This window comes from Cydia amplana, chromosome 2, assembly GCF_948474715.1.
Source record: "Cydia amplana chromosome 2, ilCydAmpl1.1, whole genome shotgun sequence".
Classification (NCBI taxonomy): Eukaryota; Metazoa; Arthropoda; class Insecta; order Lepidoptera; family Tortricidae; genus Cydia; species Cydia amplana.
Window position 1 is genome coordinate 19,370,827 of NC_086070.1, and position 23,470 is coordinate 19,394,296.

The window sequence follows — 23,470 nt, forward strand, 5'->3', positions numbered from 1 at the left end:
CAACATTACTATCTGCAAACAAATGTAAAATAGAAAAAGCATGGCTTCATTAATATAATGCTCTACCAGAAAAAATAAGATACTTCGTGCCTGGAATGGATTAAATAATAAAATTAACAAAATTGGTTTTGGTAAAGAGAATAAAACTTATCTAGGTATCTGTGGTGGCTTATAATATATGAATTCGGTATTCGACAACCCATTTTAAATATGAGCTAATTTAATTTAAGCGTTTCAGTTGCATCATAAGTGAAATACAAAAAAGCGGCCAAGTGCGAGTCGGACTCGCCCATGAAGGGTTCCGTTTTTAGGCGATTTATGACGTATAAAAAAAAACTACTTACTAGATCTCGTTCAAACCAATTTTCGGTGGAAGTTTACATGGTAATGTACATCATATATTTTTTTTAGTTTTATCATTCTCTTATTTTAGAAGTTACAGGGGGGGGGACACACATTTTACCACTTTGGAAGTGTCTCTCGCGCAAACTATCCAGTTTAGAAAAAAATGATATTAGAAACCTCAATATCATTTTTGAAGACCTATCCATATATACCCCACACGTATGGGTTTGATGAAAAAAAAATTTTTGAGTTTCAGTTCGAAGTATGGGGAACCCCAAAAATGTATTGTTTGTTTTCTATTTTTGTGTGAAAATCTTAATGCGGTTCACAGAATACATCTACTTACCAAGTTTCAACAGTATAGTTCTTATAGTTTCGGAGAAAAGTGGCTGTGACATACGGACGGACAGACAGACGGACAGACGGACAGACAGACAGACAGACATGACGAATCTATAAGGGTTCCGTTTTTTGCCATTTGGCTACGGAACCCTAAAAATGGTAGGTAGATATCGTAATAGCATATGCAAATTAAAGTTTTCATGCTGAGCGCACTCGTTTTATGGAAATTTTCTTTTTTATGAGTATAGCATAGCGTTACGACCTAGATGTTTTAATCTGCAAAGATAAGCGGAGTGTCTGCGTCTTTATAATAGAATAAGTAGTCAATTTCCCGGATATACTACTTTTATATCTACACTGAAATTTTAATAAATTAAAACAACCAATTTGCATTTCAATTCGAAACGCTACAAGCGTCCTGGGGACGATGCCCCAGGCAATATTAGGTTTCATCTTGTAATTTATTTAAAAGAGCAATTTCACATGGGCATTTAAGGTATAAGCACAACTTTTGTTAGAATTGGAAATTTTACTCGGAATCACGAGCTTTTTCTATCCTTAATGAGAAAAAAATGCCCCCAATTTTTTAAAGTATCTACCCCAAATTATAAATACAATCTTCTATGACCGTAACAAAACAGACAAACAAAAATTTTAAGAAATTTGGAAGACGCTTATTTTCAAAGAGCTCATAATTCTGAGTAAAAATAATATAAAAATTCCAAAATCTAAACTGCAAGTTAGGGCTACAACTTTAAATATACCCCAATGCGTGTTTAATATTAGCAGATATGTGTAGAATAATACATAAGTGCCTACACATATCGTTTGTTAACAGGGTAAAGAAAAACATGTTATTCTCAACATTCCAAGATAATCTATCATTTTCTGACAGTGCCTGATGTTTTTATCTCTCGTCAAATATCTAACAGGTACCGCTCAGTTAGGTGCTGTTACAAATAAGGCATAATTTTCTAAATCAGCAAAGTTCAAAATGCAATGTTTCAGCCATAATATTGACGTAACAATGGTTAAGATAAATACATACTTACATGAATACATAACATTAACTTGAGTAGAAGAACTAAATATGGGTAGGTAAAGACAATACGTCCGGCATTGAATGAGTAAAAAAACATCGTTAAAGACCACATTCATATTGATGAATGATGATAGAAATACATATATAAATGGAATATAAATATTTTTATTTGTAAATACAAACGAGACAATTTATACCTACTTAAAGTAAATATACTTACCTACAACATCCATACTCATAAAACAATATTCATGATAAACGCACAAATAAATGCCTTTACCGGGTTTCGAACCCGGGATCTTCTGCTTCTTAGGCAGGGCTAATGCCAACTAGAGGCTAGGAGCTAGGAGGACGTTAAAACGTTCACGTGGACAAGCTTGTCACACACACACAACATAAAACTTCTTAAATAGATACCGTTACAATGTCATAACGCCTGCCCCTGATCCAAGCCTTGATACATTTCACACAATAAAGCGAGAATTCTGAGAAAATCCCAAACTAACCGTTATTGTTTGTGTTATTGTGATATCTTCGTCTCACACAATGAAGATACCATCGTGACCCACATTTTGGAGGTTGTAAGTGGGTTTAGCCTACACAGCTATATTCGTTATATTATGTGCAGATTTTAATTGCAGCATCATTACTTGGTTTTTATTCACGTCAACACCATAGGTATATGTTCTCAGTTATGATAATTAAACAGTACCTAAGACATGCTAAAGGAAGCCATGTCTATGTCTAAAACAGCTTTACAAATACTCGTTGACAGGCTTATTACGAAACAGTGAAGATTTGATTTGACGACTCTATGTACTCATAGAGTCGGTACCTACTATTTTAACGTTCTCGCCAATTACTATTTAGATGTAGTACCTAATTATAACATCTAGAAAGAATTTCCAGATGAACTTCAAAATGGCGAAGGCGTCTCGAGTTTTCAGTGTTCCGTACAAAACTTTGTTCACGGAACACTTATTTTTTGTTTTTTGCTCACGTATGTTGTGTGCTTATTTTACCTATGCAGTGAACTAACGCGAAAGTGTGCAGCTAATGAATTATCAGGCTTAAAACGCGTTTAACCATTCTTTATAGTTCGTTTTTTTAGCATTAGAAATAAGGAAAATAATCTTGATGTGTCTTTTAATTGAAAAACACATATTAAAAATAAGTTACGGCAAATATGTAACAATTATGAATCTAATACGATCATTTATAATTCTTCTGCTTTCATTAGTACCTAATAGTTACTGATTTTTAAAAAGCGTTTTTCATTTAAAAGACATGTCAAGATCGCTTACCTTCTTTCAAGTTCTTTCTAATGCTAAAAAAACGAACTATAGTCATCACCGAGCAATCCATCGTGGTTATTTGTAAAGTACAGCTATCACTTTACTATAAGCAATGCTCTACGAGCACAGTTGACGTCGTTGGCAAAATCATCATAATGTTGATGGAAGCCACATTTTAAAAAAAAGTAAGTAAATCTAGAAAAGCTATTCTAATAATGTCTTCGAGTACCGCTTACCGCGATAATACTCATGAATTAAAACTATGTAAACGGATTATATCGCGTATAATTTTTTTTTATATAATATTATGTTGACGTTAAGAACCCTTTACTTTACAGCGTTCGCGATAAAGAAACAAAACAAGACAGGACTGTGAGACCATAGCTTTGAATGGACATTTTAGTAGGTACATTATATTGTTTCAAGCTTTCAGATCTCCCAGAAAGCATTACAGCAGTAAACATTAAACAATAATTTAAGGTCAGGAGTGGCATTAACATTCTCTCACAATATCCAACAAATATCTATTTTTTTACAATATTTTTATATTTATTGGGTTTGTTAGTAAACAGAGTGTGCTAACAATAACACTTTCGTTATGTATAGATAACAATTAACAATACCAAATTTAAAATAGCCATGATAACGCGCTCTTATTAATTTCCAGTGAATCATGTCGTATCTATTATCTGATACCCACCATCTATAGCGACTGATAAGATATGTTTTGTTGGGATTGTTAATAAAAATCTAACAGTTGGGTGATCTCATTGTATGTTCAACGAGTCACTACGCAAGTAAGTTTTGAGTGTGAGTAAGTACATGTACGTATGTAAGACACGATATAAAGAAGGAACTTATTTCGAAAAAAATCAAATAGGGAGAAACGTCGACATGTTATCATTTCTCACATCAGGAAAAAAAATGTTTGTTGAAAATCTAATACTTATTGGTAGGTAACACGTTAGTAGTACATTTAGTAAAGCTCTCAAATAAAAAAGTAGGCACCCAGCATGAAACTGCATGGAAATCAAAATGAACCTAGATTTAAAATTGAACGTCCTTGTTTCCCAACTACGTATTTACTTAAATACCTAAAATTCGATGTGTTTCAGAAAACGGATAGGGACCAAAAGCCACTGTGTATATTTTACCGATTTCATTATATAACTTTTAAACTAGTCAGAAATATTCGATATGGAACCATAACGACAAATCCAGAAAATGTCAGATACAATTTTTGATCTCAATAAGGCCTATGAAGAAAATGTACTCGAAAAGGAACATCCGCGAAGCATTGGTTTGTATACTATCACGTAGGGTGACTGTTATAGCTGAGCATTTTCACTTATTTAACTTGTGCACCTTAAAGCGCGACTTAAGTCGTGTTTCAGTAACGTCTAACCGTTACATTCCTGACAAAATGTATGGGATCTGACATTGACCGTCAGTTTTGTAACGATTGCTAACTGGCCGTTAAAGATGCACAGTTAAGTGAAAATGCCCAGTTATTGGCCCCTTCATACCCATAGTAATTGGCCACTCTTAGCAATAAGACTTCTATTGCCTTGTTACTTTCTATCACAAAAGGGGAGAGGATTGTAGTTCAAAGTTTGTACGGGAGTCCGATTACCGCGTTCCACACGAAGTGTCGCAGTGTCTAGTTTAACTATAGAAGCCATATTGTTTCTTGCAGGATTGTTCACGATCCCGGAGTACCCCGAACTGGAGGCGAGACGCGGCATGTGGTCTGCGGCCCTCGAAGCTATCCTCACGACCCTGCGGTACCTCGCGCCGGCGACACTGCTCACTCTCTTCTGGGGCCAGGAGAGCTTCCTTTTCAGACTTCTGAAGAGCATCGACAACGCTTTCAGAGCGAGTATGTACAAACCTATACTTTTTCTTGCCTATAAAACTTGATGGTGGTTTATGGGCAGAATTATGTTTCTGCATTTCTCACGTATATCCTAAGACCCAGATGTTATGAGTTCAATCTTACAGATAAGTATACATGCTGAAATGTGAATACTCATGATACGGAATCATAGTCACATCCACGTTACCGTATATGTACCTACGACGGAAGATTGCCTACAATTTAAGAGTCTTTCATAATAGGTATGGGATTTTCTTCAATGATTTATGTCGAGTACTTAACAGAATTAGCTCCTTCGTCTTTGAGTTCAATGTCTACTGCAGGAATCGAAGTTCGAAGAGAAAAGTTAAATGTCAACAGTTAAAAATACCAACGCTACAAAATAATACTGTCACAACGACGGCGTACATTCATTTTGTACAGTGACTTGCAATAATATGTTACACAACGAAAGCCGAAAAAATATCTGACACGATCTTATTACGTGTAGATCCATAAGAGCATGTCACATATTTATGCGGCCTTCTAAGAGTAACATATTATTGCAGGTGACTGATGTACTCAAATCACTCAACTCGCTCAAAATACTCATATCAAAAAATTCTCGATTCCAGTCATATTCTCAAGCGAAGAGCAGAAGGAAGACGTGCTACAATGGCTGGCAGAAGCGGGCCCCGTGCGGGTGGAGCACCTCGACACCGTGTGGCGGCACGGCTGGATACTGTGCGGCGTGCTGGACGCGGCGCTGCCCGGCGCGTGCGCCGGACACCCGCCCACCAGACTCTCCCTCAAGCACGCGCAGACTATTGCTGATCATTACCTTGGCGTTGAGCCAGTAAGGACTATTGTATCTTTACTTAAAATGAACGCCCAAGCTTAATTTTATATTAAATAGATAGTTGAACAAGTACATGTTTCTGATGCTCGCTCACAATTATTTAGCCGACGCAATCGCGCCTTTTGACATCCATAAAATTGCGCATGAGCAACAGAGATAATCTCTGGCAAGTAAAAGTATGACACGGTATATATTTTGTTCCAGGTCTTCTCCCGCCAGGAGCTGGAATCGAACGACTCGCTCAGCAAGCATCAAGAATGGAAACTCGCTACATTCTTAGATCGTGTACGCCAAGCGCTCGCCAAGGTTTCGCCTCCCGTATCCAAGCCGCCATCGCATCGAACCTCTCCTGAAACCTCGCAATTCACCCTCGATTACGTTGCTCGAGGCTCTGGCCTCGTAGCAGCTCAAGTTCGGAACAAAGTCTATTTTAAGATATATCCGACTGCTCAACAATGCCTCGATCCAGGTGAAATAACAATACTCATTAAAGGTCCACGAGACACATATGGCATGACAGTCATTCCTCCTATCTTCGGAAAAGCACAGTTGATACGCCAAAAATTACTGGGGCTCCAGACAAAGCCTGCCTTCACGGAAAATGCTCTACCGATAACACAAGGAGCCACCTACTTGCGATCGTATGGAAAAAACGACATGAACAAAACCTACTTTATTCCTAAAGATCGTTATGATATTGAAATTAATGTCGACTCAAAACCAGAGCATTCTAAAATTGGTTACACTGTAAGCTATGAGGGACGACATGAACTCTCCATAACAAGTAGAGGACAACATATTGTAGGGTCACCGTTTACAGTTACAGCTTCTCATAATATTATTGATATACTACAACAAAAGAGTTTCTGCTTAGAAGATGGTGAAGAAATAGACATAGTGGATATTAAATCTGATAGGAAAGTTGTTTTACGTATTGTTGATTTTGTCACTGAGAAGATGCTATTAAAAGAGAACGGAACACTGGAAAAAATAAGTGATGACGAAGCCAAAATTTTAATGACAACTGACGAAAACCAGAACAGCGACGAAACTCTAAGCATGGGCTCGCAGTCTGATAGGAGCCTATTAACAAGCTTTGACGAGCCATTAATGCCTCAAAGATTTAACACGACAGCCCAAAAAATATTAAAGATGAACAGAGTTTGTAAGATGTTCAATAGTATTATGGCAGAAAAACAAGAAATGTTAGAAAGCAGCAGCGATTCATTTTTTAATAAGGGAAATCCACAAGATGTCCCAGATATTGTTAATTCAACATTAAGTGAGACGAATACAAATAAATATGTCGTTAATGATAAACGTGACACATTTATTATACCAGAAAGCATTTCGGTGTCACTGCGAACTGAAAAACCGAAATCCTTACATGAACAAGTAATCTTTAAAGAAAGTAGTCAAGGTTATGAACCAAAAGAGATACCTATACTTGTAAATGATTGTAAAGGTGAGGAAATCATCATTGGCAGAAAGATGCACGAAGATAATATTTCTTTTGTCTCATCATCAAGCAATCCTTTCCTTAATGAGACATACGAACAAGGTTATGAAACAGAAAAGATTTTGGGCTCCTTTATAAATACAGAATATGAAACAAACCGGTCTCAAAGTGAAGTAACTACTACTGCACCAATAAATATATTTGTGGAAGAAACCTATTCTAACACTCCGTCTCCATTAATCACAAATCCGTTTATAGAGCCAGATATTGTAGAAAGACCGAAAACTCCAGTTTTAAAAATTTTAACTGGTGACATTGCAGATCATAAAGACTCCATTTATGTGAATAGTGGACCTATGTCTAGCGATTTACTACAAGGCAATGAATTTATAAACCCTTTTTTTATTCACCGACATTCTATTGATGAGGAAAATGATATACCAAGTAACGTAACCGACTTCATTATTGGCGCCCCAGTGTCTTTGCCTCCCTCTTTAAGAGTGCCGACCCCAGAACCGGCATTGGAATCTTTAATGATAGCAAACAATGAGAATATAACTCAAATCGTTCCCAAAGGACAAGAAGTTCAAGAATGTGCAAGTGAAGTTTTCTCGACCCCTACACACACTAACAAATCTGGTCGGCGTTCAACGGACTCATTAACTTTTCATAGTCTCGACTCTGATGCTACAGAAAATGTAGAAATTATTAATATAACCACGGGGGAATACAACAAAGACCCAAATACCGAACAGTCCAATATCACCAAAAGTTTGACTCCTAGAAGAGATATGTGGGATTCAGCGTATGTAAGCATCGATGACAGCAACAGCTCCCCTGATACAAACAACAACGAGAGCAGTATGTTATGTGAAATACCAAAATACAGAAAAAATCACACGGACCTCAGTGGTCTTAAATCTGAAGAATTAATTAAAATGGGTCCCGCTGAAAGAGAATTGTGGCTTACTTGCAGTGATTTGAATGTTGATGATAGTTGTAGGATTGATGAATTTAGACCGACTAAATCAGAAATAAAACGCATGACATTTACGCCAATCATCGAAGAAAATGACCGGAGCATCTCGTCAGCCATGAAAGAATTACCAAGAACTGATTCGATAACAAAACAGGGTGGTCTAGAAACAGTTACAGTGGCATTTGCTGAACTAAACGACATGTATCATCAATATTTCCCAACTTCAGATTCTCTAACAGTCAATAACGACAACATAAAAGAAATCAATGAGATACAATACACAGTTGAAAAAAATCATATTTATGTCGATTCGGCGTCTGAAAAACTCTCAGATGTGAAAAGACGTGCAAAGCAAATAGAAGGCGAGATTTCTGAGGTTCAGTCAAATGTCACTGAATCTGTTTCAGCAAGTCAGACCCTTCAAAATGAGATTATTGAGTCCGAAGAAGAAAAAGGCGAAATTAAATTTGGTAGTGACAACCGAAATAACATTGTACTAGAACGAAAGAAATATTGGGACGATAGAATACGAGAAATTGAGGCTAAGTCTGATGAAATTAAGGCAAATCAAAAGAAGAGACGGCTCTCTTCTAAACACCTGAGGCCAAATGATTCCTTGTCTAAAAAAAGAGGAAAAGAAATAGCCAAGAAAATTTTAAGTGAAGGTGGCGCCGTGACCCAAAACGTGACCGAAATTATTAGACAAAAGTATCCAACTCCTCAAGCTTCAATAGAAGAAACTCAAACTGATGGGAAGCTTGTAGAAAAGTGGAAGAAATATTGGGATGATAAACTGGAAGTGGAGAGAGAAGAAACAGACTCGATTCGTTCAAGAAGCAGATCGCCAAAAAGTAGTGATTCTCCCATACAAATGCAATCTTCTCCTAGCAAGAAAGACGAATTAGGAATGAATCTTACTTCAAGTAACACTCAGTCCTCGCCTACAAGACAAGAACTTCCTGAAGAAGTGTTTAAAGCGTTTGAAACAAGTCCAAAAAGGTTTTTTGGAACGTCGAGGAAACAGATTTTGAATAAAATTGACTCTTTTTTTGGAAAGCCAAGCGTCGCAGATCAATCATCGGAAGATGTCTGCGGTGCGAAATATGAAAGTGGTTTAGTTTCTAGTCGAATATCTTTGTTCCACAATATATCGCAAAAAGACCAAGCTGTACCCTGGAAATATAGAAAGAGTAGATCAATGCATAATATTTATCATCGCAAAGATAGTGAGAAAAGTATAGCGTCTGCAGATGAGGTGTTATCAGTTGATATAGAAAATAAGCGTTATCAATGCGAATACTTAAAACAAAATGAAAATTATTTAAACGCAAGTTATGAGACACTAAGTAATATTAAGAAACCAGAGGAGACAGCTTCATTAAAAGACAAGAGAGCAAGAATGACACACAAAATTCATCACAAAACGTTTGATGAAACATTTAATCAAAAGCATGGCATAGAAATTTATCGCGAAAATTATGATAAAAAGGCAAAACCCTTGGACAGTAAAAGTCTCAGTATGAATAATTCTTCCACAGTGCTTTGTAAAACTACAGTTAGTAAATCTGAAATGGACATATTTAGCAAAACAGCTGTGAAAGTACCTCAACATGACTTGGACAAATATAAATCTTGCGAAGAATTACCGAAAATTAACGTAAAAAACGTCATATCTATTTTTGAATCTGCATCAAAATCAGTTACAGAACAAAAACTAGTGCGACGATCTTCAGTGAAGAATACAGGAGCGAATCCACTGCAAGTAGTCAGCCAACTTTTAGGTAACAAATAATTTATGTAGTGAATTAATTTACACTTAAAGTTAATATGGCGCGATCTGGAATGGAGATTATATACAGGCTGCTTCCTGTAACAGGAGCAATAAATTAAACTAAAGGCTGTACTCCTCAAACTGACGAACATTTAATCAGCAACTTTTAAAAATTATGAATCCTTTAGACTTCCTCTTTTTCATACAAAATAAATATTGCCTTCAATGTACGCTGACATCAGTGTGTTTGACGTTGCTTGTCATGCTTTAAACATAACAAAATTTGCAATACATTGCGTCTTAGAATAAACTTTAAAGTGTAATAAAAATCAAAACATGACTTATTTTCAAAAGTTGCTGAACAAATGTTGGTCAGTTTGAGGAGTACATCCTACAGTTTTATTTATTGCTCCTGTTACAGGAAGCACCCTGTATATATCTCCATTCCAGATTACTAACTTTTACTGTCTCCTCCATATATTGTTTTCGTCGAAATAAATCATGTATAACAATGGCAAAAAAAAGGAGACTAGAATATAACCTGAAACTTATAACTTATGATTTTATTTTCAGATACTGCAAAACCTATCTGCACATCATCAAATTCAACGTCAACTTCATGTTCCCCACTGAACTCGTCTTCGTCGCGAATTTCTTCTTCACCGTCAACCTTACATTCTACACCTAACTCCACTCAATCCCATAGCGAATTTAAGCCAATAGAACCCCAAATCAGTCATAAACGATCAACTTGGGTTAAAAACCATGAAAAAGAAAGTGCAAATAAAAGTCTGGAAAGTGCAACAAGTATGGAATCCATCGATATAGAGATTATATCCATGTCTGACAAATGCAATCAAGGGTCTTATCAAAGCATTTCTGACATCGGAGTAGAAATTGTCGAGAGCAAATCAGAAATTTCCCCAGAACCAACACCTGATAGAGAAATCGTACCTGAGCTGAAAGATTACAAGTCTCGTTTCAAAATGGCCAAGAATTACTTCAAATCGCTGGAAGAGCTTAGAGAACCTAAGAAATCTTCAAAGCTAAATGAATGCGAGTTAATGCTATACAGCACTTCGGACGAGTCTCCTGAACACGAAAGACCGCAGAAAAGAGTCAAGAAAAACATAAAAGCCCATTCATTGCCATCTTCAGAAATATCCAAAGCTTGGGAGGAGATGCAAGAAAACCAGGGCAGTGCATCGAATAACAATAAACTAGTGAAGATATCAGAGAAATTCAATGTGGAAGATTTATTTAATGACGTGATGGAGGGTAAACTCAGTCGCCAGGGTAGTTTAAGAGGAATCCCACACAAAAAGGCAGTTTTAGAGACCTTTCGTTCTATGGAGAACGTGTCCGTCAATAAACTGAGCTCGTATGAAATGGCCGTGTCGCAGTTAAATCAGTATGCAAAAGAAAACAAAATTAAAAACGCGCAGACTTATCTCACGGAGTACCCTTACTTACCTACGACCGACCCTTCCAAGTATCATTCACGGTTTGACGCTAAAGCCTCTGGTCTCATATCTATGAAGGAGCTACTCAATACGAAACCGAGAAGAAACAGTGTGCCAGACTTAAGACTAAATCCTACTTTCACCGTCGAATTGTAATTAAAAATACAGGAGTGTTGTAGACAGCTAGATTTTAAATATAATGACAGTACAGTATTTACAGTACCTTATAGTGTAGACGATACTCTTAAAAACAATAATTTAGTTACGTAATGACATGTTATTAATGGGTAATATAAGCAGTTGTTACAAATACACCAGTCTCTATAATTATATAGATTGTAAGAAAATTTATTGTACAACTGTACAGACATTGAATCTTTATTATTAGCACTAAGATTATATTGTAGCTATTTATTACTTTGACAATAAATTTAAGTTAATGAATACACTATTTTATTACCTTCATTTAATTGGGCTGTGCTTGGGTTTGGATTAATGAAAAAATGAATACAAATATCAAAATGAAAAATGCAACACTAAAACGTATTATTAACGTATATTATTTACACTGTTATTAACTTGAGATCTCGGTAATATTTTATTGGTTTATATCAAATTAGAATGAACAATATAAAGTATATTTGAACTAAATCATAATTGACGAATTACAGTATTGATTCAAGGTTAAAATTACTTGATTCGAAAATTAATTGTCGTTCTTAGGCAAAACAGAATAGAACTATTCATCATTTAGTACTTTACCGTAACCACTGACAATCCAACCTCTAGACTGAGCTTAGGCCAATTCTTTCATGAAACCGATGCTGCCAAAAATACGGGGGTGCGGGAGGACGAGGTGAGCGAATCCCGTGCCGTGATTGGTCCGTTCAAAGACACGGACCAATCACGGCACGGGATTGACTCGAAGATGGAGTAACGCTACCGTATGTCTGGCAGAGGGGGTAGCGCGACTATGCTATGTCTAGAGGTTGGATTGTCTGTGACCGTAACCAACAAGATTGAACTAAATTTTACTTGATATGTATCTGCACATAAGTAGAGGCGGAGTCCGCTCGCCGCCACTTGAGCCAGGCCTGCAACTTGGGGTCGTTCCGGTCGCCTCTGGCCTCTAACTGCTGGTAATAGGCCTCGCGTATTATCCGGAAGGCGTCTACGCTTCGGTATGGCAGCTTTGTGATGGGATCTATGTAACGCGCTGGTTTCCTGTCAAAAGAATGGTTAATTTAGACAAGTAGGTATATATCTAAAAGCTACGGTGTTTTCCTACTGGCTATGGGAGAACTGTTTGGTAGTAAAGTAACTGAGTAGGATGAGATTATTTTCAAGGGCGTCGCCTGAGGGGAGCAGGCACGCATTTCTCAAAAGATCTTCGTGAAATATTCTGAACAGGTTCGATGGGTAATTAGGTATATGGATGTTTTTTTTCGATTCATATTTTGGAATTTTTTCAAAATGGCGGAGCCATATGAGTTCCCGAGCTCACAGAGCCGCTAGTAAATAAATACAGATACATACTTGGTGACAGCACACAGCATGTCTTGTCTTCTCCTGGGCTTGTTCAGTCGATAGCACTTGTTGAACGCCTTGTCCTTTAGATCGTTCTCGAACGTGAGAAGTGTCCTCTCGTAGGCCGGTTTTGGTTTAACATAGGCCTTAGCTTTCTTGGGCTTCACTTCTGTGCTGTAATGTCAAAAATTAAAAGTTAAGGTAAGCAATGGGAAACGTAAGCCGGTGCTCATCAATGTTAGTGCTTGAAAATGGATATGTAGGCTCTCCGAAATATCTCGAACGAGTGACTAAGGCCCTTCGCACAGGCAGCTACTCAAAAGTGACGGAACTAATAATATCATAATTTCAAACCAGGTGGAAACTGTACCTCGCACACCGATACTACTCAAGTTGCAAGGTTTCAGTCAGTTCCGTTTTTTCTGCTCACAAAAGCACACGGTTAACAAGGGGAAAATATTAGAAAAAAAAAAACAAACTCAGGTAACCTAACCAGTAGCGCGGCGACCGGTACGCGCGATCAGTTGCTAACGCGTTACCACCGCGTTACCAACCGGTTAGTTTCTAGTCGCGTCCTGTGCGAACCTCAATGAGAATGTATGGGCGGTGACGCTCACGCAACTCGTTAGTAATTTAAGTTTCTAACTAGTTTTCTTTGAGTATTGTTCAGGTACTTAATACTTACACAACATCATCGATTTTGAACTCTTCATCGGGCCCTATAACGTCTATCTCAATCTTGGTGGGGTTCAGGCTGGGCATGCTGTCCGTGTCGTGATGGACCTCAGGCTTAGGCTCCTCTGGTTTGGGCTCCTCCGCCACCGGCACCTCTTCCATGTCTATGTCGCAGGGTGTTATTAAACCTGAAAACGTTAAATTAGATATATTTGTCTAAAGCCTCATCGTAAGTATCCGGCCTCGGCCACTGGAGAACCTGGTAAATTTTTCTTTAGTAAGTACCTAAATAAAAATTATTTCAGTTTATAGATACGAGTAAACTTGCCTAAGTCGTTAAGGGTGGTATTCCATTTGTCCAATATTTGATCAAATTTGAATTTGCGTCTATCATTTTGCTTAATGACAGAGTGAGACGCAATGCACATTTGATCAAATATTGGACAGGTAGAATACCACCCTTACATGTTTGGGTAGAAGCACTTGATGAAAATTGAAGCACTCAAATACATCTCTACTATTCTCTGTTATAGGTAGATTTCACTTAGATTCAGAATGCGATGCGATGGGCGAGCGAGATAGCGCTATGCATTGTAATTATAGCGTTGTCACTGGACCGGATTCGACGCCAGTGTGACCGCTATTAATACTCGCTCGTAATCTGCATACGCTGCGTCTTATATAAGCGAAACGAACGCGAAGCGAAGCGGCGCGGCGCGGTGCGGAGGGCCCACGGCGTTCGAAACGAGATCGCCCACGTAGGACACTTTTATAGGCATCAAAGGATTGATTCACCCCGCGCCGCATCGCTTCGCTTCGCGTTCGCGTGTTGTTCGCCTACGTAGTACGCTGCGATAGTATGAAATCTTCTATGTATTTATGAGCGGCGTTTCACTAGACTAGAGTATAATTATGACAGGCATTTCGAATACTGTAATATACATTTAAATCAATTTAGTAATAGAATAGTTCACTGGAGCAAGGTACTAACCTTCCTCACTTTTAATGATATCACTCAAAGTGATATCCGTTACTAAGTTGTCAGGCTCTTCCGATTCTAGTGGCACTGCAAATGAGTGATATCTGAAAAACAAGCAAACAAATGACCTAGATATTGTCTTTAAACGAAAAATATCTGTCTGCCCGACTTTAAAAGTGTCTCTAATTGCTAAATGTGAGGTAGGAGTCACTCACAAAAAATAAATTTACAGTGAAACCTGGTTATTTGGCACCTGGATGAATGCAAAACCTCAATTTGCATTTTGCACCCAGGTCCCGGATTTGGGGATTTGGTTGCAATTATTAAGGTTTTGCATTTATCCAGGTGCCAATTAACCAGGTTTCACTGTAAATTTATTTTTTGTGCGTGACTCCTACCTCACATTTAGCAATTAGAGGTACATATTGTGCCTTTATTGTTTTTTTTTCAGCATCTTTTGCAAATCCTAATGAACTTCTGTTTATGAAAAATGTGTGCTGGTATCCAAAACTAACAAAAAAGGCGATGCTTTTGACGTGTTTTTGTCATTTTTCTGTTCACTTAGGTGTGAGCATAAATGCTAAGGGCAGGCGTAGCGCAGGCACTTTATATATTTATACGGCGTTATTCATAATCGTCTGCTAAATTAATCAGCTGATGATCGTCGTTTGTCCCTCTCTATAGCATAACGACAGATAGGGACAAACGACGATCATCAACTGATTAAGTTAGCAGCCGTTTATGAATAACCCTAATAGTTGTTAAACTATACCCGTTACCTTAACCCTCTTGCTTTGAATTATCATAATTACCTGATGACTGGACCTGTTATAGCCTTTTTAGTTGGTCTTACTTTTTTCCTTTCAAGTTCAATCTGCTCAAATCGCTCTGTAAAAGAAATAATATCATACATTAATTCTTTTCAAAGTCAATATCCAGGGCCGGATCTAGGGTAGAGCGAGTGGAGCGGCCGCTCTAGGCGCCAAATGGTAGGGGGGCGCAAAAATGGCAAATCCTGTGAAAACATACATCATGGAAAAAACAGACGGGTAACTACAGAACCTAATACTGAACATGGAGTGCCAAAACTTAATCTTGCTCTACCCTGATCGTGTATCAGAATCGGAATCAGAACTCGTTTATTGCCTATTAGTGTTTACGCCTTTCAATTCCCGCAGGATTGTGTCAGCTAACTTGTGTTTAAGAAAGTACTCGGGCCGGCGCTGTCAATATCCAAGGCTCATTTAAGATGCCAGGAGAATGTGGAGGGTTCTGTAATAGGGTAGCAGAATGAATAGGAGTTATGCATAACAATTATACCTAAGCTCTTCAAGTTTTCCTGTTCCGTTATGAGTGCCTCTTCTAATAATTCCTCCTGCGATGGCATTTTTTCTTCCACTTTCTTTGGTTTCTTTTTTTTCAATTCAGACCTTATTTTTATCCTTTGCTGTGTTTCTAATGATTTTACTGCTGTACTTTTCCTTATAGATTTTCGGCCTGTAAACAATCACATCAACAACATCTTATATTAAAAAAAAATGTTTATGGAAGTAGGTGTACCTGCCTACAGATTGCACATGTACATACATCAATACCAATTAAGATGGGAGTAAGCATAATGTATAATACTTCCGTACATTTTTGTTTATTTTTATTTTGTTTCTTAGAATAACAAGATAGGTAATGAACTAATGACATTGTAATGATGAGCTATACAAGTTTTCACAGGTAGATACGAGTACATAGTCTTACAGTAACCTTTTATTTTATTTACAAGCCCATCATGTCCCATTCCTGGGCTACAACCTACCTTTATAGCATTTACCAGTAAAACCATGTACATATCATAATAATAATGTCTGAATTGTGTCAGCTAAAAGTGTGAATGACAGTATGACACTCTTAGAAATAGTACACACCTATAGAGTCATTTAATGATTGTTCGAAATCTTCATCTTTCTTATATTTATGTTTCTCTGGTTTATCTTCTTTCACTCTTTTTACAACCTCTTTTCTGGGTGCAGCTGTCTTCTTTTTCTTGGGGTCCTGGATTAATTATTGTATTTTACGGATTAAAATGGAGTTCAACACAGAAAATTTAATTCATGGATATCAGAAGGAAATTACTAACCTCCTTGTTCATAAAACTTTAAGGGCCTGATTTAGTTACATTATATTTTAACCCTTTCTTACAAATACATAAGTAAAATGACAGATAAATACAAACAATTCATAGGTAATTCAGGCCAGTAACTCGTTCATGAATAATGCCATGAAAGTGTAAGTATAAGGAGTGGACGCTCGAAGTGGAGTGTTCGGCGGAGCGTGCAGCGTGGCGTCGGGTTCACAAGTGATGTGAGCAGCGTGCACTAAGGCCGCTCCTATACGCTTGCGTTTGTTTAACATGCACGCCACGCGCCCCGCCCCGCTGCACGCCCAACTAGAGCGTCCACTCAGGCCTTACACTAAATATAATTCAGTACAACCTTATATGCCTTGGTCCCAACAGCTCGTTTCCGTTTTTCCTCAACTTCTTGATCAGAAACTGGGTCGTCATTTTCATCTATATCAAAATCGGAATCTACAACGTCGTCAGCTTCCCTTTCTTCACTAAAATGAACAAAATCTATACTTAATCTTTTTCAAGACTAGGGTGACGCTTTTTACAAAAAAACTTTTATGGCAACTAGGTACTTACATCCGGCGGTCTAGCATAAGTTGCGTTCTCGCGCACGAGTCCATACTTGAAGTCGCGCTAGATGTATGGAGTCGCGCGCGAGAACGCAACTCATACTCTCAACGCAGGTCAGGTAGGCAAAGTTCGTCTAATTAGTTTGAGTCAGATAGCGTTCACTAAAAGTACCTAAATCATTACCACAAAAGGCAAACAACATGGCATGACTAAGTTGAGAAGTTATTTAAATACCTAGATAAACAATTGAAACTACTTACATGTAATCTTTATCTTCTTCGGTTTCTTGGAATCCTCCATAAGTTGTTTTATAGAAATCATCTTCCTCTTCATCGTCAAGTAGTTTTGCCATTCGATTCCCGGCATTGGCACGCTTTTCCCGTTGAGCCATTGTGAAAAAAATCAATCCAATATGTGTGATAGTAGGCGGAATTTGAAATATGATTAATATTTCATAAAATCCACAAGAATACCTCGAAAACTAATAAAGCTCAACACTCAATCAAGGAGCTGATTTGAAGGGTTTGAAGGAGAGGAGTGGCATCTCTGTGCTGTCAGTGATGTGTCAGTGTCACTGTCAGACTGTCACGCAAATGGATGCGTTCATTTCTTTGAGATGCATTCAGCTGGTATGACCTACTCCAAAGAGTAGTATAACATTATAGGACAGTGCCGCATAAACAAAGAATACAATATTATACTCACACTTTACTTGAAGTATCACACTTTACTTGAAGTAGAGTCCGATTTGATCAGGAAAATAATTGTCGCCAATCTCATCTAGCGTCCACACCTATGTACATTTATTATAAGTAATAGTTATAATTGGTCAAACCAATTTGTCAGTAAATAGGAACAAACAAAACTATAGTCATCCTTTTCTTTTGGGTGCTAGTACTAGTGTAAGACAAAGATGGTATGATTCTCTGTCTATGTTTGGTGAGAGTCAGAATGGCGGGTGTATGTAAATAAAATTAAACAAAAAGCATACCATATTTTAGTACCTAATTTGTACTATTTGGTACCTCATATAAAAAAATTAGTACCTCACGGTATTTAAAGTTATCAGCAAAAAACGTTACACCCGCCAACCTGACAGTCAGAATGGCGGGTGTATTTTATTACGCTATGATCCCGCGATTATTGATAAATTCTATAAAAGCCAAATTTTAGTACCTTTTTAGTACTTTCATATTCAATTATAAATTGAGCCATTTTATTTGTGGTTTCCGAGTTATACTCATTTTACACTTTGCATTGCTATTAAAAAAATTCAGGCGCTTTAATTTTTCACCGTATCGATATCGTTTTTAAGAAAAAACGCTACGCTACAACTATTTTTATTACGCCAGGATTTAGTACCTTTCATGATTAATCTGTTACCCTTTCACGGTTAATCTGTTAGGTTCAATTAACTATGAAAATTACGTCTTACAAATGGCCAGGCGCCATGTCAAAGGATTCTTCCTAAGAAATTCCGCTCTTCATTGTGGCCTCATCTGTAGTGCGAACGATTTTAGTTTAGCTGACCGATTTTAGTCAACTAAAATACTCGCCACTCGACTAATATAGTCCGAACTAGGCTATAGTGTTTTTTTTTTTCAAAAAACTGTTTAAGGCATAGTATGTAGGTACATGTACAGGCATAGGCTATCAGACTTTGGAACGTTCTCCCACTCTCTATCAGGTAAGCGCAGACCAAATTCACATTCAAGCGTACCTATGCTGCGCAAGCATTTCCTTGACAAACTTTCTTCTTCGTCAACTTAATGATTCACACTAGCTAGGTATACAGGTGGGCCAAAAAATAAGTGCATTTCCGTTGCCAGGGAGGTATATTAAGTATAGATATTAGATTAATAACCTATCGGTGTTTGACTGTTTTATATCGACTACTTTTTCAAATGTCGTTATTTTATCTAAATAAAAACGTGCAAGCCGTGTTTGTGCAAGATTTTCGTAATGTACCATTATAAATTTCATTACTGAACCCTATTAGTGCCTTTTGTGTCTTTAATTTTCCTTTAGAGCGGATGGAAATAAGTAAATCTAAATAACGAAACTTAAAACCGAAATCAGGATCAAAATGGATGGAAATATATTTCTTATGCTCTGATAGAATGTTGTTCTAAAAGGTGTTGATGATACGTTTCTGCACTACGTATTAATAAAACACGTATTTTACTTTCCTCGTATTCGAAATGAAAAGTAGAGTGTTTAACTCGAGTGAAAGGCATCATATCAGCCTCGGACTATTGGCGCTCTCACTGCGTTCGAGCACCAAACTACCTCGGCAGAAATGAGTGCCTTTCATCCCTTGGTTAACAATCTACTAGTAACACACCTTTGTTTTTATCATGAAATGGTGTTAAAAAAATACCGCTAAACATGTGCATCCTTAAAAAAGTTCAACAATAATTATTATTTTAAGTCGAGTGTGAAAATTATAATTTCTTGTAAAGATTAATAGAGTCTGTGCGGAAAGAGAAGAGTCGTGAAATGTATGGGCTGCCTTGAAAATAAAAATGAAAAAAATATTTATACTCGTATAAATATGCCTTACATTCCACGACTCTTCTGCACAGACTCTATCGACTGGTCATATGATCAATATGATTATCATAATCCTGACTTACCATAATCATAATTGCATATAAAAGTGCCAAAACGCCGAGCATGACGTGCATGCCTATTTCTGTAAATTTAATTAATGTATAATACTTAGTGAACAAAAGCCACTAATAATTACAGCATTCGTTTATTTAATTTGATTTCAAATTGTTTAAGTATTTTCCTCGCGTTGGTGTGGAAAGAAATTGTGTTTCATTTGGTAGCAAAGTTTTTTTAAGCCTCATGCGTTGTAGTTGAAACCCTCGCAACTTTCAAGATTCCTGTACTTTAGAACCACGCGCTACGCTCATGGTTCTATTTTTGAAACTTTCACTTACTCGTGTATCAATATTAGCACGAGGATATTAAACAACAACTTTGCCCCTTGTAAAACAATTGCACATTAATGTGCCCAATAATAGGGCAGACATTAACGAAATAGAAATTGCTCAGGACGGATAGTTAGTGTATTATTATAAATATTATTATTTTTGTATCTCCTTGGATATCACGGGCCTATAATCCCGGTTTTTTGATAGGCTTGCGTGGGGACACAGATCCAACACGTAGAGGCCCCTTGGAGAGCTTTTATGTCATATAGAACGCCTGCTGGAACCCGTTCACAGGTGCAACAATAGACAGAGGCATTGGGACTATTGTAGAAAAAGAGAACAGTATACCGATCTATGGATTGAAGTTTGGGTGGACTATGAGACTGGGTTATTACAAAGACGTACGGACACCTGCCATAACAATGTGTTCACAAGTTATCGAGGCAGGTGGGGACTTGCCGCGCACTAGATGGGCCTATTATTTTTATTATTATAAGCCTATACAATTACAGTGTCCCACTGCTGGGCAAAGGCCTCCCCCCTCGATCTCCACTCTTCTTATTTGATTAATCACCATGTACCTACTTAAGAGTAGGTATTATGTACACAATTACATGCACAACGAAGAGCGGAATTTCTTCTTAGGAAGAATCCTTTGACATGGCGCCTGGCCATTTGTAAGACGTAATTTTCATAGTTAATTGAACCTAACAGATTACCCGTGAAAGGGTAACAGATTAATCATGAAAGGTACTAAATCCTGGCGTAATAAAAATAGTTGTAGCGTAGCGTTTTTTCTTAAAAACGATATCAATACGGTGAAAAATTAAAGCGCCTGAATTTTTTTAATAGCAATGCAATATGTAAAATGAGTATAACTCGGAAACCACAAATAAAATGGCTCAATTTATAATTGAATATGAAAGTACTAAAAAGGTACTAAAATTTGGCTTTTATAGAATTTATCAATAATCGCGGGATCATAGCGTAATAAAATACACCCGCCATTCTGACTGTCAGGTTGGCGGGTGTAACGTTTTTTGCTGATAACTTTAAATACCGTGAGGTACTAATTTTTTTATATGAGGTACCAAATAGTACAAATTAGGTACTAAAATATGGTATGCTTTTTGTTTATTTTTGTTTACATACACCCGCCATCCTGACTCTCACTATGTTTGAAAGGAGACAGTCTTTTGATTTGATATGGACCCAATACATTCTACGACTCTTCTCTTTCCGCATAGACTCTATAGTCTATATGTTATGAAACAAGTGTGGTAATAGGTGCGATATTAGAACTTAAGAAATTCTAACTGTACTGTATACTGAAGAAATTAAACCAATAGGTAATATAAATGCCAATAAATTTACTTCAACAATATTTATTCATAATCTATTCATGCTATACATTGAACAAAGCGAGTCAGACATTCAATTACATAGAACAGATTTACATTAAGTCTTTCGTAGACACAGTGTTTTAGCCAAGGCCAAGAACCAGCTTATTTATATTAATAAACGCTCACAAGGCTTCTAAATGATATTGTTTTTATTACAAACAAGGCTACTTTAGAAATTAAACCGTATGGTGATAGGAATAAAAACGATAATTCAGATACCAGATGCACGACATTCATAGGTACATAAATATGTATTAAATACTTACATAAAACGATTTTTATAAATATATAATTTTAAATACAGGCTGTGATCAAAGCCGGAAACGATACCGTCATTAATTCAGATTTTAACCCTTAAATGCATGGTGTGCGATGCAGCGTACATAATTGCGTACATTACAAAGAATTAAAGATTTATTAAAAATTGGGACTATTTATAATGATATTAAGAGTGATAAGTATCATAAGAAAAATTAATCCGCTTTCCGATTTTTTCACGATTTTAACCACCACCCCAGTAGTCGGCTTACAACAAGGCCGCATTAAAATACTTGAGTGTAACAAACTTAAGGGGCCCACTGATTAACAGTTCGCCGGACGATATCGGCCTGTCAGTTGTTCGGAGCTGTCAAATTTTTGTTCTAACTGACAGACCGATACCGTCCGGCGGACTGTTAATCAGTGGGCCCCTTTACAGATAAATCTGCCGTTTTCAATAGCATATTACATGGTGGTTGAGAACAACAGAAACATTATTTCACATGTCATACCACAATTATAAAAACAAGTTAATTGAGACCTTAATTGCTTAAAATAAATAAAGCTGCCACTTGGCTCTCACGGTTGGCTCTTAGGCCTTTTTTTATTATTGCCGGGTTTGAGAATGATATTAGGTATTATGTTATTTACAATGTCATAAATAGTGTTATTGCCCTGTAATAAATCCATTTACTTCGTAAATGCCGTAAAATGGGGTGACTTAAGGTACATTTGGGGTTACTTTGACAGTTATAAAACGACGACAACATTAGCATTATTCATTATTTACCTGAATTATTTTTGTAACTGGTTAGGATTACTGTGAATTCGTGTATATCTAAGTACTATCAAAAATCCCACAAAATATTATGTGTGGCTTAAAAACTAAAATTTCAAAGTCTCCCCTGCATTTCAAAGCCACCCCGTTTTATTGTACTGAACAAATTACTTAGGTACTGAAATTGAAAGTAATAGGATGACCGAATTCTGTTCTGAATCACGTTTTATATAGCTACAAGTTTGCTCTTTGCCTCTCTATATAGGTACAGGGAAAGATATGGAAACGTTTGTAAAAAATAAAACTTAAAAAAAGGTGAATTTGTACGGAACCCTCGATGGACGAGTCCGACTCGCACCTGTCCGGATTTTTTTTTAATTACCATTGGAATAGGTAGTCAGTCTACTGTATGTCAAAAATAAACCCAATGAGACCAATCACACGTAGATATAAATACAAATATGGAAATTAAAACTTATAATTTTGTTGAATAGAAATCGTCAACATTAATAAAAAGTGTCACGATCAGTAAAGTCGCTAGCGCTCTAGCAATGAGTAGGAACAGGGCTATAACCGCGAAAATCGAAGTTCGCAAATGGCGGGCATTTTTCTCTTTCACTATAATTACGCCTGCATTGGAGTAAAAGAGAAAGATCCCCGCAATTTGCGAATTTCGGTTTTCGCGGTAGCCCCTCAGCACAAGGCTTTCTCTGTAAGCCCTTCGTGATATGACAAACGGTCGTAATATCACGAAATTTGCCACAATACGATTAACATTGCTGGCACAATCAACTTTAGTTTTCTAA

General features: G+C 37.1%; 2 protein-coding genes and 2 long non-coding RNA genes across 4 annotated transcripts in view; 1 reads left to right on the top strand and 3 right to left on the bottom strand.

Annotated features, from left to right (window-relative positions):
* Nucleotides 1-23,470, bottom strand: part of LOC134659888 (uncharacterized) — a 130,352-nt gene that overhangs the window by 63,161 nt on the left and 43,721 nt on the right. The gene's annotated exons all lie outside the window — the stretch shown is intronic.
* Nucleotides 1-23,470, bottom strand: part of LOC134659896 (uncharacterized) — a 63,485-nt gene that overhangs the window by 7,586 nt on the left and 32,429 nt on the right. The gene's annotated exons all lie outside the window — the stretch shown is intronic.
* LOC134659421 (uncharacterized) lies at nt 4,210-11,854 on the top strand. Its single transcript, XM_063515065.1, has 5 exons — nt 4,210-4,324; nt 4,721-4,903; nt 5,515-5,735; nt 5,943-9,957; nt 10,521-11,854. The coding sequence occupies exons 1-5, from the start codon at nt 4,249-4,251 to the stop codon at nt 11,564-11,566; spliced, it is 5,541 nt and encodes a 1,846-aa protein (XP_063371135.1). The 5' UTR covers nt 4,210-4,248; the 3' UTR covers nt 11,567-11,854.
* On the bottom strand, nt 12,413-17,700 carry LOC134659427 (vacuolar protein sorting-associated protein 72 homolog). The gene is made up of 9 exons (XM_063515073.1): nt 17,544-17,700; nt 17,078-17,201; nt 16,511-16,637; nt 15,912-16,088; nt 15,404-15,479; nt 14,604-14,695; nt 13,623-13,800; nt 12,947-13,111; nt 12,413-12,634 (listed from the first exon to the last, which is right to left on the bottom strand). The coding sequence occupies exons 1-9, from the start codon at nt 17,672-17,674 to the stop codon at nt 12,442-12,444; spliced, it is 1,263 nt and encodes a 420-aa protein (XP_063371143.1). The 5' UTR covers nt 17,675-17,700; the 3' UTR covers nt 12,413-12,441.

Excerpts from the sequence above, each read along its gene's own strand:
- LOC134659427 (XM_063515073.1), bottom strand. The coding sequence starts at position 17,674 with ATGGCTCAACGGGAAAAGCGTGCCAATGCCGGGAATCGAATGGCAAAA. Across the intron at positions 16,638-17,077 it reads TTGGGACCAAGGCATATAAG|GACCCCAAGAAAAAGAAGAC; the intron begins GTTGTACTGAAT and ends TAATTAATCCAG. Across the intron at positions 15,480-15,911 it reads GGAAAACTTGAAGAGCTTAG|AGCGATTTGAGCAGATTGAA; the intron begins GTATAATTGTTA and ends TTTCTTTTACAG.
- LOC134659421 (XM_063515065.1), top strand. The coding sequence starts at position 4,249 with ATGTCAGATACAATTTTTGATCTCAATAAGGCCTATGAAGAAAATGTA. Across the intron at positions 4,904-5,514 it reads CGACAACGCTTTCAGAGCGA|TCATATTCTCAAGCGAAGAG; the intron begins GTATGTACAAAC and ends TCTCGATTCCAG. Across the intron at positions 5,736-5,942 it reads ATTACCTTGGCGTTGAGCCA|GTCTTCTCCCGCCAGGAGCT; the intron begins GTAAGGACTATT and ends ATTTTGTTCCAG.